General features: G+C 34.3%; 1 protein-coding gene across 12 annotated transcripts in view; it reads right to left on the minus strand.

The window, feature by feature from the left end:
- The window catches only part of LOC134537000 (6-phosphofructo-2-kinase/fructose-2,6-bisphosphatase 1), a 172,912-nt gene that overhangs the window by 29,850 nt on the left and 129,329 nt on the right, over positions 1-13,733 (minus strand). For 10 of the 12 annotated variants that reach the window (XM_063377144.1, XM_063377146.1, XM_063377145.1 and 7 more), the window contains exons 3-4: positions 4,193-4,356; positions 2,555-2,689 (exon numbers count right to left, since the gene is read on the minus strand). In XM_063377144.1, the coding sequence (XP_063233214.1) occupies positions 2,555-2,689; positions 4,193-4,356 (299 nt within the window). Of the gene's footprint in view, positions 1-2,554; positions 2,690-4,192; positions 4,357-6,806; positions 7,116-13,733 lie in introns of those variants that run through there. The other 2 variants (XM_063377153.1, XM_063377154.1) reach the window with 2 other exon arrangements.

Genomic DNA, 13,733 nt, shown 5'->3' on the forward strand with positions numbered 1-13,733 from the left:
TTTGATGACATGAGTAAACATATTTCAGACTTTAATTTCCATGTAGGTTTATTTTGTGTATTTTTTTTTGCAAGTGTAAATTGAATGAAGTAAAATTCTTTTATGTTTATTACTTTCAAATGATTAAACTTAAATGACCAGTTACAGATATTTATGACACTAATTTTGAGGTTAAGCAATTTTACTAAAGCATTCCAGCCAAGCAGGTTGCCAGCGAGACGCTTCTCTTCTGCTGGAAACACTATCTCATCTCCAATCGTAGAGCTAATTTAACTCCTGAACGTGCAGAACAAATTATTGTTCTGCATGATAGATTAAAGAACAAAATTTAATACTCTGTGACAATCTCTCTCAGAAATATTGTGCTGAAAAGTGGAAATGTTGAAAAAATGTGAATGTACTTTTCAAACAACATGATTTTTGGTGCTAAGTTTGTTGAAGCTCAGTAAGGACTCCAGAAAAATTGACAAGGATGAAATTTTTCCAAAGATATGTTACATTTACACAAACATATACTTGGTTATGTTAGTTGGATGATATCAGTTACTAATGAACCAATGGAAACAGGTAAGATTCAATGGAAAAAAATATTTTTTTCTAGCAGTGCAAAATGTAAACACACTCTGTAAATAGTTACCCAAAATTAATAAGCCCACTTCATTTTAATACTTTATTCAAACATTATACTAAGTTTAAGATAAAAATAATTTCCCAAAAGTGTAACTGTACCACAAAAGTTCGAGCTCGGCTCGAAGTAAAATTCTTAGGCTCGCAGACCTCTAGCTTATTTATAGAAAAAATCCTAACCGCTAATCTGTACTAAAACTGAAATTTCTCAAGAAAAAATTTTTGTATTTATATACACTTAGGCTATACCAGAAATGTACCAAACTACATGTGATAAAGTCAAGGGACTTTTAGTGCAAGCAGAATACATCTCACTTACATTAGATATGTGGACATCATCTATTAAAAGATTCGGGTTTGGGTTCGAGATTCGGCAATTCCAGTCGAGGATTTGGTTAGGATTCGGATTTGAGGAAATCAGGATTCGCCCCATCCCTATATTATACATAATTGATAGCTAAAATATGATACATAATGTCTATACAAATTGTCACAATTCTAATGCTAACATCGGATCCAACCTCTGAGTTAGAGTTTAGAGGTTGCGAATTACAAGTTGTGAAAGTATGCAAAAGTATGAGAAAGTATGTAAACTTTTACATAAGTATACAAAATCATGCACTGCTGCTGCCATCTGTAACCTGGTGTAAATATGTTTCAAATAAAAACTTTTTTTTTATTAACTCTATCAAGCAATATTTGTTACGTTCGTTACACATGTTAACTCCCGTTACCTACCGGTATCCAGTGATTCCGATATTACTCTACTGGCAGTAAAATGTTTTACTTCAGAAATGATACGCTTGTTTAATGACCATAAATTATACGATACTATCTAACAATAACTTATTTCCATAAAATAAAATCTGAAGTTTTTTTCCTGATGAAAACTGGAATTCACGTCAGTAAAACACTATGACAGCATAAATAAGATAATACAACAAATGATTAATGTTAAACTTTTTAAATTCAGAATACCTACAGTAAATTAACAGATGTGGGTTTCTATTTAAAGTGTTAGCTGCTCGGACCTTTATGGTTATATTTTTGGTTCAATTTTGTTTTTTAAAACAGAAGAATTTGGTATTATTGTTTTTATTTTTATGAATATGTTTTGTAATACTTACATCACCAAAACAAGTTATTTGTATGCTACATTTGTACTAATGAATTGCTCTAACACAGATATTTTCAGAACAAGAAAAATAAATTGGCAACCATTTGTGGTTTAAAAGTGATTCAATAAGAGATGCACAATAAAACAAATTAAATTAATTTGAAATAAGTTTTGGTTAAATGCTGCTTAATTCCATGATATAACTAGCATTTCTGTGCTGTATGGTGTATTAACTGGCATGTAGGTGTTATGCAGTGTATCAATTCTATATTTGAACAGACAAATGAAGTAAACGAAGGGCTGCATTTTGTGTTGTGCTGTGCATTCTGGCAGGGCCGGTGCAAGGTAAATTGCCGCCCTAGGCGAAAAACTTTATTCCCCCCCCCCCCCCCCCGGCCGGACACCCCAAAAAAAAAATTTTCCTTGCCTCAAAATACATCACGTAAGCCTAAGATTTTGTCAACAATCAAATGTAAGCAGGCTTGTGTTTTTTTTTACTTTTTTAATTATTACAAATCATAAACAGGTCACCGTGGACTTTAAATAACTACTTACATCAATATAATTAAACATTCCAAACTGTTACAAAAATCCATTTTTATCTAGTTTCAATAATCGTTGAACATATTATATCAGCTGTTATGTGTCGTGCTGCGCCGCCCCCAGCTACTTGGCGCCCTGGGCGGTTGCCTAGTCCGCCTATATGGACGCGCCGGCCCTGCATTCTGGTGTTATCGCTATTCATCACATAATTTTGCCTGTGCTTATCCGTCGCCTTGAACAACCACCCCCGCACGACGCGGCACTCACCCTGATGTTCTGCTCGATGATCTGGGGGTCGTCGCACACCGACTCCACGAAGAACAGCTTGAACCCCATCTGGTTCACGACGATGTCGTGGATCAGGAGCCTGCGGTCGGCGGTCGAATTAGTGGCATCAAACACCTGCCAATAAATACTGGTGTTACTTAACTACTCACAACAGTGATCACTTAGTAGTAGTTTGGTGTACTTGTTTAAATGTTTATAAATTTTAATTTTTCATAATGTAAGATGTATTATCTAAAACATAACACACTGAAATTTTCCTTAATACTTATTTTGCCAAAATAGTATAATTTTGTCTCTGATACACTATACAATTTACAATTAAATAATTTTATATTTTGAATAAGCATGTCTATGGCAAAATTATATGGACCATAGAAAATAAATAAGTGTTTGTGATTAACATACCAAAGTCAGTAACATAAAAAGAGTCAGTAAAATTAATTTTTTTCTCCATCCCTTTGGTATAGCCTGAATAACGCTAATAGAGGCTGCCTTTGAACAATAAATCATGACAAAAATATACACATACTGTACCTAAGTGAAGCCATTTTTTGAATGTCAATAATTGTTATATAATTTAACAGAAATAGGAGGAACACCAACAAGATATTAAAATTATGTGTAATGACAAATTACAGATTTTTGGAGACATGTGTAAAAAAAACAAATGTCCACTCAAATTTCCAAAAAATAGTGCCTTCAACAGGTGTGTGCAGGGGCAGACACAGGATCTGGTTTCTTTGTGTCTTGCTCTTGAAGTCTGGATGAATGATATGATTGATAATTTGTGAGAATTTTGTTGCATTTTTTTCTGATTTCTTTGTGTTATGTTGCTATGAACATCTGGATGAAGGATGTGATTGATTGGAGTAAATTTTGTTTTTTTATAGCCTAGTTTGCGTGTCTTGTTGCTTTTGAAGTCTGGATGAAGGATGTGATTTGATAATTGAAGTGAATTTTGTTGCACTTTGCCCGATTTCTTTGTATTATGTTGCTCTGGAAATCTGGATGAATGACGTGATTGATATTTTGAGTGAATTTTGTTGCGTCCTGGTATCTTTGTGTCTCTTTACTTTGAGAGCCTGCGCTATCGTAATCATACATAACCGAGGCATCAGCGAAGCTTCAAGGCAGTGGGACCACCATGGGCGTCGCAATCGGGGGGGACGGGGGGGGGGACACGTCCCCCCCAATAATAAAAGTCTTCAATTTCATCCCCTCCAATAATGTGTTTAGCTTCGTAGTTATATTAAAAATATGATTTCTGTGATATAACCCATATGTTGCGCATGGTGCATTAAGTCCAATCGTGGTAATGTGAGCACTGTGTTTTTACAAATTTGTTCTCTGAAAATATTTTTTATAAAAAAATAAATTATATATCGCAACCAACTATAATTAGAATATATAGGAAAGAAAAATGCCTTAAACCACCTTTTTGCACCTTCAAACCCCAAATTTTCACGGGGGAGGATCCCCGGACCGCCCGATTTTTTTTCTCCAGGGGATGGATATTCCTCAACAACTAAATCAATTGCAGTCCCCCCCAAAAAATATATCCTTGCGATGCCCATGGGACCACAAACGTGAGTGAGCGGGCGGGCAGCGAGCACTCACAGCGACCTCCCCGCCACCGTTCTCCAGCCAGTTGCACACGTCCTTCATGGCGTCGATGGCGCACTGCGTCCGGATGGCCATCGCCTCGTGGTTGTCCGGGCGGAAGAACTCGTGGTTCTTGTAGGCCGTGGTCACCTGCCGCCGGTACTCCCCCAGGTTGAACACTGCCACACACACCACTTTCCTCCCAACCAGCTCAGCACCAGGCTGTCACAACTAACACAATAGCTAGCTCCTTTACATCCATTACCTCTTATTTAGCCTCTGTTTCTATTATATCATGAGGAGACCCAGCTTTGAATTTTAAAAGGAGCAGATGACCATTGTGTTTTGGGTGATATAAAACATTCCAGTTATTTGGGGGATCCAAATTTTGAAAAATAATAGTAACAAAATTGAACCAATTCTAAATGTCTGGTGTGGCCTGAGATAAGATTACTTTTTGCTGTCCCTCTAGTTTATTTCATTTCTAGGGCAGTTATGATATGAGGGTGAGAGAACCCTAATTTACCCACCCATAAGACTGCCACCACTAATTTAAAAAAAATTATAAACAAGTAATTTTGTAAATTGTGTTTGGTACATTTCTTCAACATTTTTTTTCCTTCTTTTTAACATGTGGAGATTACTAACTGCCTACACTCGTCACTTAACCAATGGTGGCTTCAGATAATGGCAGATTAGAAGAAACATTTGTTTGTATATATATAATTAATTTGCTGTTTTATTGTGACATGTACATACAAAAAAATCACTAGATATTCTTGTACTTGAAACAACTTATCATATATACAAGGTGGCCACACAAAATCTAAAATGAAATTCCCTGACTTTTCCCGGTTTGCCCAGCTCCTTATTTTGCACTGTTACACTACTTCAATTTTAAAAATTAAACAGCATTCTTTTTTTAAATTGCAAGTATTCAACATAAAAATGATTAAAACAAAGATTGAACTTAATTTTATTCAAGGTAGGGCAATATCAATGTGTTATGCTTTTCTAGTTTTTTTATTATTCATGTACAAAACTCACCAAGAGTAAAATCATTATGAGTTTATGTAAGTAACCCAAATTAATTGTAGCGACAATTAAGTTACCAAAATAAGACTCTGTAAATTTTTAATAGAGAGCGACTTTTCTGCAAAAATTATAATAAAAATTCCAAAATGATTTTTTTGAAGTTATACTTCTTTAGGCGTGTTATGAAAAAATGATGAGAGTGAAATTTTAAGATGCACGCGCAACACAAAATTAACAGGTTGAAGCTGTGCGCGCACCATGTGACGACATTTTCACAGGAAGATGGCAGATCCATGTGTATGAACATAAAACCTCATTAGGGGACATACCAAACGTATTGGTGTGTCAAATGAAACTTTATGATAGTGATTACCATGGAATTTATTTTGGTAAACTAAAATAGTCATAGTAAAGAGTAAATTCCAAGGTATAAAAAAAACACATTATTTTGGTATTACATCAAATATAATACACATTTTCCTCATAACCTTCTGTCAGAGCAGTGGTTATACTGCGCGGTCAATTTGCTGAAGGGCCGTGGTTAAAAACTCGGCGGTAGGTATTTTTTTTAATACTTTTTTGAAGTTATACTTTTTTAGGCACGTTATGAAAAAATGATGAGTGAAATTTTAAGATCCACGCGCATCACTGTAACACAAAATTAACAGGTTGAAGCTGCCCGCTAAACCGCTCATTAAGTCTCGAAAAAAGCTTTGGTGTAAGGCTTAATCAAATATATTTCGTCACTATCTAAATGTCAGGGGTGCGAGACTTATTCAAGTAATTCTAAAGGATAGCCAATTTTCTGTAAAAAAAATTAATTGGAAACTCCAAACGGAATTTTTTTTCTTCTTGACATGGTTTACAATCATTGTTTAAGAGGGGTGTTGATACAAGTGGTGAGGATAGGTTACATATAACAAATACTGTGACATTGTGAAAAGGATCAGTTACGTTAGGTAAAAACATTAAAAATTCTGATATATTGTTTGAACAATTGGTTAGGAATTACCAATATAATGTAGCTAACTTAAACTAACCAAACATCTTTACTATTTTAGAGTGGTTTTAATAAAGGTAAATATTTACAATCGCGGTAGATGCCAAAAAAAATGCTAAAAATCCGAAAATACTTTCATTCTATGCTCTTTCACTTCCTCTTTTCAAATCAACCGGCGGAGATAAGAAATTCCAAATACTTTAGGAGATATGGAATTTTTAAATTTTGAACATGTAGAGTAGCGGTATTTGCGAAAAATAATTCTAAAAATCTGAAATTACTTTTATTATATGCTCTTTCACTTCCTCTTTACATTAAAACCGGCGGAGATAAGAAATTCCAAATACTTTAGGAGATATCGAATTTTCAGATTTTCATCACAATACCTGTGAATTCAGGCGGCCACCATTGTTTCTTGTTTACGAGACGAGTATGATTTTTTATTTTCGCGACGTAGGTAGAACGACTACATCATTTTCTACTAATGGCAAAGGAATGTACCCGCCTCTAACGTATCTGAGTTTTTAACGTTTCAAATTTTAATGTTTTATTTGTTGCGCAAGTAATAAGTAAAAAAATTACGTGAGTTCCTACCGTTCATCCTTTGTCCCGGTTTGTTAGGTCAGGTCAGCTACATTATAAATACTTTAAAACTAAACAACCATTAAAATTAATTTATATTATTTTTAATGTCTGCTTAGTTTGAAAGTATTAATAATGTAACTGACCTGACCTAATCGACCATTTTAATTAATTAGGCATTCACGAACGGTAAATCAAGACGCACATAAAATTCTGCCATTCCCGATTACACCCGAACCATTTACCTTCGGCCAACCTCGGTTTTATTTATTAATATTTATATTTCTCTGTTTATTTTAATGTAGCTATACTAACCTAACTAACCGTCCATAGTGTTTTAAAGTGTTTTAATGTAGCTAACCTAACATAACATAACTATAATAAAAGTATTATATATATATATATATATATATATATATATATATATATATATATATATATATATATATATATATATATATATATATCATAGATAACCAACAGTTAAAATAATTTAAACTTATCTAAAATTCGCAAGAGTCTAAGAGTTGTTTTCTAAAATTGTGGTAAAACAAATTAATAAATTCTACTTACGAGTATTTTATTGTTTGGAGGTTAGCTTTGATGAATTACTTTTGTTTACATTAGAGATAGGTTGTTACAGCAATTTTCGGTATCTGTTCTTACCTGATACTGATACAGTAATGTACCTAGTTACAAGTATCTGATACTTTAGTATCAGAGCAGTAGCGGTCCCAGGAAGCGACAAGGTATCAGCATTCTCGTTACAGGGTACACATCCTCCGTGCCGTCATCACCAGCGTAAAAAATTATCGGTGTTTCTGATACATTGTTCATCACGCCCGGTAATTCTCTACCTCTGTTACTCTCATGCCCGCCTGATACAGCCAGTATCAATCAGTTCAACATTCACTGCAGTTCGTCCTGGCCGTGTATTAATTACCACCATGTACATTGTTGCGGGCTGTCATGCTTTGTAGTTAGTATCTTTATAGTGAAATAAGGAATGGATAAGTGCAGGAAAAAGACTTCATTTGTGTGGAATTTTTTTACGGAAAATAATTAGTTTGCTAATTGTAATTTGTACTACAGGTACTACTAGTAGTTTACGATTAATTTACAATTTTAAAGAGTAGTTATGTTAGGTTGGGTTTATTAAAAACAATAGTGTGGATGGTTGTTTAGGTTAGGTTACCTACTTTAGCTGTTAGGTGCACAAATATAAATATTATATCTTGTATTAATGTACTTTTTAATATTAAAATTTCATTAGTTTTATTATTGAACGAGACTGTGCACGCAATGCGCACTGAGCGTACTTTGATGTGGGACAATAACCAAACGACTCGTAATAAGAGGCAAAGTAAGCACTTTTTACCAGCAGACCTGAACACTGGAAATAAGGGTAATTCGAAGATGCTGAATCGAATGGTGATTTTTATTTCTTGAAATCTGACGAAGTTTTTAGAGAAAAGGGCTAAAAATTGGTTTGACTCAGTTTTTCTCCGAATTTAGGCGTTATTATATAACTTAAATTAAATTTTTGAATTTATTAAATTTATTTATTTTCTTTTAAAATAATAAATAAGCAGGAACGACGAATAAGGGATAAAGAAGGGAAATAATGTAGGGGAGGAAGCGCAGGGGAAGGCGTTGAAGGAGAGGCGCAAAGCGAAATTGTTACGAGCCTCTTGTTGACTGGCCTACGCTCGCGTAATGGAGGAGCCTTAAATTCCAGCGCCCCTCCGCGGTGCATTGCGGAACAAACTGCAAGTCTCTCGCGCAGTTTCGCTGTGGGGATAGCGCGTTACAAGTTAAAATTTCCTTCTGGTTTAGAGACACTTAACTATTTTTTATTTTACTATAACAAAAATTAAGTAAATAAATACTCAGTATTGAATAATACAACAAAACATGTGTATAAAAGTAATTATTTAATTTGGTAAAATAATCGAGACGAATTTTAATTAATAATGAAAAGCAATAAATAATTTATTAAATTTTATTATTTATAATGTAATAATTTATAATATGCACAAATTAAACGTACATACAGTAAAATACACTTGAAAAAGTTTATAAACACTATTTCTATCACCAATATTCACAATAAATTAAGATTTTTTTATTATTTTCGTACACGTGAGGTCCACCGTCTTCCTGTGAAAATTTTCTTTGCAGGTGCGCAAGCATCGTAAAAAAACACTCACTTTTTTTTTCATAACGCGCCTAAAGAATAATAACTTCAAAAACTCAAGCACCATTTGACTAGTTCCCCCCCCCCCCCCCTTTTTTTTCCATTTAAGAGTAACTCAAAATCACTTTTTTTATGACCAAACTTCGTCAATACTAGCAATAACTACACTACTAAAAATTAAAAAAAAAAATGGTTGTCTGTAAAGTTGGTTTACGATAGTTTAACGTGACGTCATAACAAAACATTGATGAAATGATTGCATACTTTTATGAATAAAATTGAATCATTTTTATTTTAATTATAAAAGAATAAATACTTGAAATTATAGCTACTAGTAATCAGATTTTTAAAATGCAAGAATAATTAACCTTTATTGCCGAAATTGTTGTTGTAATAAGCAATGAAAACCACATTAACTTTTCACTTCACTTTATAAACAGTCGAGTGGAAGAGAGATAGATGCGGCGCAAGCATACAATGAGCGTAACGGGACACAGCGTAACGGAACAATTTTTCGTGCGTGCAGCCGGCGTTCATCGGTTTATTAGACGTTGTCACGTCAAAAATAGTTTAGACTGTATCGGTACGAAGCCACAAATTTTTTTTTAACTTGAGTACGTCGTGTAAATGGGAAGTTCAAAGCTAGGCAAGGTGACGTCCGCCATCTTGACTTTCAGAGTCTGCACCGGTGAATATCACAAGCTGTTCTTTCTCTAATCGCCGTTTCTTGCAATTACGATCGTATAAATTCGCTGTGTGCCCCGACATTTTAATTTTTGGTACAATTTATTTCGTAATTTATTTTCTCGCAGTTTTACCAATACATTTTATTTTTAACCTTTCAAACGTGGTTTGTGTAGTTCTTTATTTTTATGTGCAAAATTTATTTTATCTCGTTCAGTTTGGCTAACGCGTGTGTCAAATATCAGCTGTCAAATTATATGAGGCAACCGAATACGATCGTTCTAGAAACTTGCCTAATACTCGTGCAGACTTATAAGTATACCAAATCTGTAACACTTAATATGTCAAGCCCGGTTTATTTTTATAACGTTTAAAAATCCATCGTTATATTTTATTTAAACTTTCAGACTGGTATCCCGATTTATATAAGACGTGGTATTGAAGTCTGAAAAGCGAATTTTGCCGAATGTGATGTTTATGTTACAGGCCTTACCTAACCTACCGCTAACCACAAAAACACAACAAAACAATCTGCCTCTTTCGTTTTTTTCTTGTAACGGTTTTCCCCGTAAAAAAACTCTTCTCTCGTCCAGATAACATTCTAAAACAAATCGTGGGGAAAAGATTTTCCTGAACCATCATACGAAAGCTTTTTTGAACAAATTAACCTAAATAACTGTATATACAACGATATTTAACTAAATAAAATACAAAAAGACTTTCATTGTATTTTAGCGAGAACATGAAATACTTTTCCTAATTAAATAGAAGTTTTAGTTTTAACGTTAAATTATTTATTTCTAGTTACGTTAGTATTTAAGCTCTTATAATTTATATATTTTTTGCCCTTTTAGCTCAGTTAATTTTTATATTAAGTTATGTTTTTTTATATGTAGCGATTTATCTGGAAACAGGCTAAGAAAAGGAAGTTAAGTTGGCAATACCTCACGTGATTCGAAAGCTACGAACACTTTGTGGTTTGTTACAAATCGTGTTGTATTTAGTATGCTTAAAATATTTTTCACACATAATTTTAACTAGAGGCTTTTATTACTTATTAATTACTTGGCTACCTGAGTTATAGGCACGTGTTATTATAAAAAAGGGCGGTTTGAAATATTTTCTTGCCGTGTGCGCTGACGTCAATTTGGTCACGTGTGCTCACGTGTGCTTCCGTACGTTGGCGTGTTGGAGGGTGGGAAGCCTAAGATGCACATCAAGTTCTGTCCCTGCCCGAACACGCCCGAATATTCACCTTCGACCAACCTCGGGATTTGTTTTATTTTTGCGCAGGAAAAATGAATTCAAATATTAAAAGTGGTCGGTTAGTTAGGTTAGTATAGCTACATTAAAATAAACAGAGAAATATAAATATATATATAAATAAACCCGAGGTTGCCCGAAGGGTAATATTCGGGCGTGTTCGGGCAGGGACAGAACTTGATGTGCATCTTAGGCTTCTCGTTGGAGGGTTGGTGAGAGGAGGGGCGAGGGTTGAGTTGACAGATAGCCAATGGCCGCCGCGGATGACGTGTTCGCTGCTCCGCGAATATAGGTGTGCATTACGTTTCGGGATGGTAAACTGGACGGAGTTATTTTTTTTTACCCCGAAGTGACGAGCCTTCAGAATCGACGAGAGCGTTGACTTGGCGTCCTACAGAACTGGGTGCAGTCGGTGCTACATCAGTGTGCTGCCCTGCCAAGCAAACACCCGGAAGAAGAAAACTTCTAGAAGCACGGACTCGAAAGTTAAGTGTTGGCCGGCCATTTCATCTACGTTCCCCCCCCCCCCCCCGCCCCTTCCCGGGGCACTAGTGTTTTTCTTGACCGTGTCTGTTATTTGTGATTTTACAAGTACACTGAAGAGAAAATCGACACGGTTTTTGGTCTTGGTTTCGATACGCCACCGTCGTGGAGTGTATTTAAAATTCCCCCGGAAATGAGACTTGAACGTAATGGTCAGCAAAGAAATGCCGCCATTTTCCGGTCCTGTTAAACGGTTTTTTTAAAATAAACATTTTTTTGCACACACGAAAGTTCAAATGACTTGAATAAAAAAGCATGTACTTGTTTCCTCCTGGGCTTAATTAATTAATTTTTGATGTCTATTATTTTAACAGGTTGCCGTAATGCTTAGTGTTTTTTTTAAATATTTTCTGTAGTCATATTTTAGACGCAAGTTTATAATGGGTTGAAGTCTTATTAAAAAGTGTGTGTTTCAGAACTATTCAAGGCCATTTGCATTTTTTTTTACTGTAAGAGAAGTTATTTGTTTTATAGTAAACGTTAAAAATAGAATTTTTAAATTTTTAAAATGTAATTGCTTATCCGTACACCCAATTTGGTCTGCTGAGATTTTTTTTTAACATAAATATCGATTTCAGGTAGGTACCCTAGAAGACTCTAGATATATATTTTTTTATTTGTGCGGCAGTTAAAAAAAATCGGTTGTGTGCGACGCCATTGCGTAATGTAGATTCCCTCAAAGCGCTGTAGTTTTTAGAACTGCCTCAGAGAAAGGGCAATGGTAAAATAAGGTTTTCTTTACATTATCCTTGAGTTAAATACGAATAAATTAAATTTAAATAACGTCCTATGTACTAAGCATGATTTGCCTACACATTCTGGATGCAAGCCATGCAAATATCCTGCTTCCGTGAAGAACAAACGTAATTGGAATGATTAAATGTGCATTAATCAATAACGTTCTATTACTGAAGCAGTTTTAGATGAAATTTGGATCAGAGGTAGGCCGTAATCTGGATTTAAGTAAAGGCTATGATATCGTTACGAAATTTCACTCCTAAGGGGCAAGTAATTATAAACTTAAAGGGGCGTGGTCATAATTATTTCATAACATTCAATTCCTTTTAGGCTATCTTGGAAATTTGCTATTTTGTGAATCAAGGCGTACTCTTCATCTCTTTATAAGACAAGAATTCATTGAATTACAAATATTACATTTCATTTACAAAGATAACCCATGTTATCCCAGGTCACAAAAAAAAAGTTACAACACTCATTACTCGCCAGACATGTGTAACATCTAACCTTGGTTAACGAGCCAATTCATATGTTCTCACGTTGAAAATAAACTTATAATATGAAACAATGACTCAAAATTTAATTCTTTAATTTTATGCCGTGTGTGGTAAAAATGTAAAAGCCGTTTCCCCGTTTTAAAACTCGACTATAATTCTGTTAACAAGATGATAATAACTTTACCTAACTGAAACGAACCTAACCCCAACAACCCAACCCAACCCAGTTTGTTAGGTAAATATATATATTATTTATATCCCTACAGTTTTTCTCAGTCAATACATTTGATGCGCTTCGGGTAGTTTCGGAACAACTACGATGCTGTTCTTCCGCACGGTATAAGCAAGTGTGTAGTGGCTTCATTGTGGTATTCAATTCCGTGCGAAAATTTACTCACATACCACCAATGACGGGAAGAAAAAAATTATTAAAAATAGCACAATACAGAAAGCACAGTAGTTTTCCTGAAAAAAAAAGACCATTACGTAAGACATAAGTAATAAAAACATGCAAATTAATTTCAATCGAAAAGAAAAAAATCTATGATTGACTTGCGTCAAAAAACAGAATAAAAATAAATGTATGTTTAATTGTAGGTTATTGTGTTAATCTTGGTAATAAACAAAAAAAACATATTTATACGTGGGTCCGACCTATTTTCAAGATTTATGAGACTTCCGGGCAGATGCAACACCGTGATTACGCATTTCCGATCATTTCACTGCCGTTCCATTACTTCTACCAAATGCCGTATACCGAGAGCTGAAATGTTTACACATCAAATTCGAAAGCAAAAAAATTGGTTGACTGTAAAGTCGGTTTACGGCCGATAGTTTAACGTGACAACTTCATAACAAAACATTGATGAAATGATTGCATACTTTTATGAATAAAATTGAATCATTTTTATTGAATTAACACTATTTTGTATAGATACAAAGGAGTGAAATTAAATCTACAATTTAATTGATAAATTTACTTTTATTTGCACTCATTAATTAAAATATGTTTATTAC

This window comes from Bacillus rossius, chromosome 11 (genome assembly GCF_032445375.1).
Source record: "Bacillus rossius redtenbacheri isolate Brsri chromosome 11, Brsri_v3, whole genome shotgun sequence".
NCBI classification, from domain to species: domain Eukaryota; kingdom Metazoa; phylum Arthropoda; class Insecta; order Phasmatodea; family Bacillidae; genus Bacillus; species Bacillus rossius.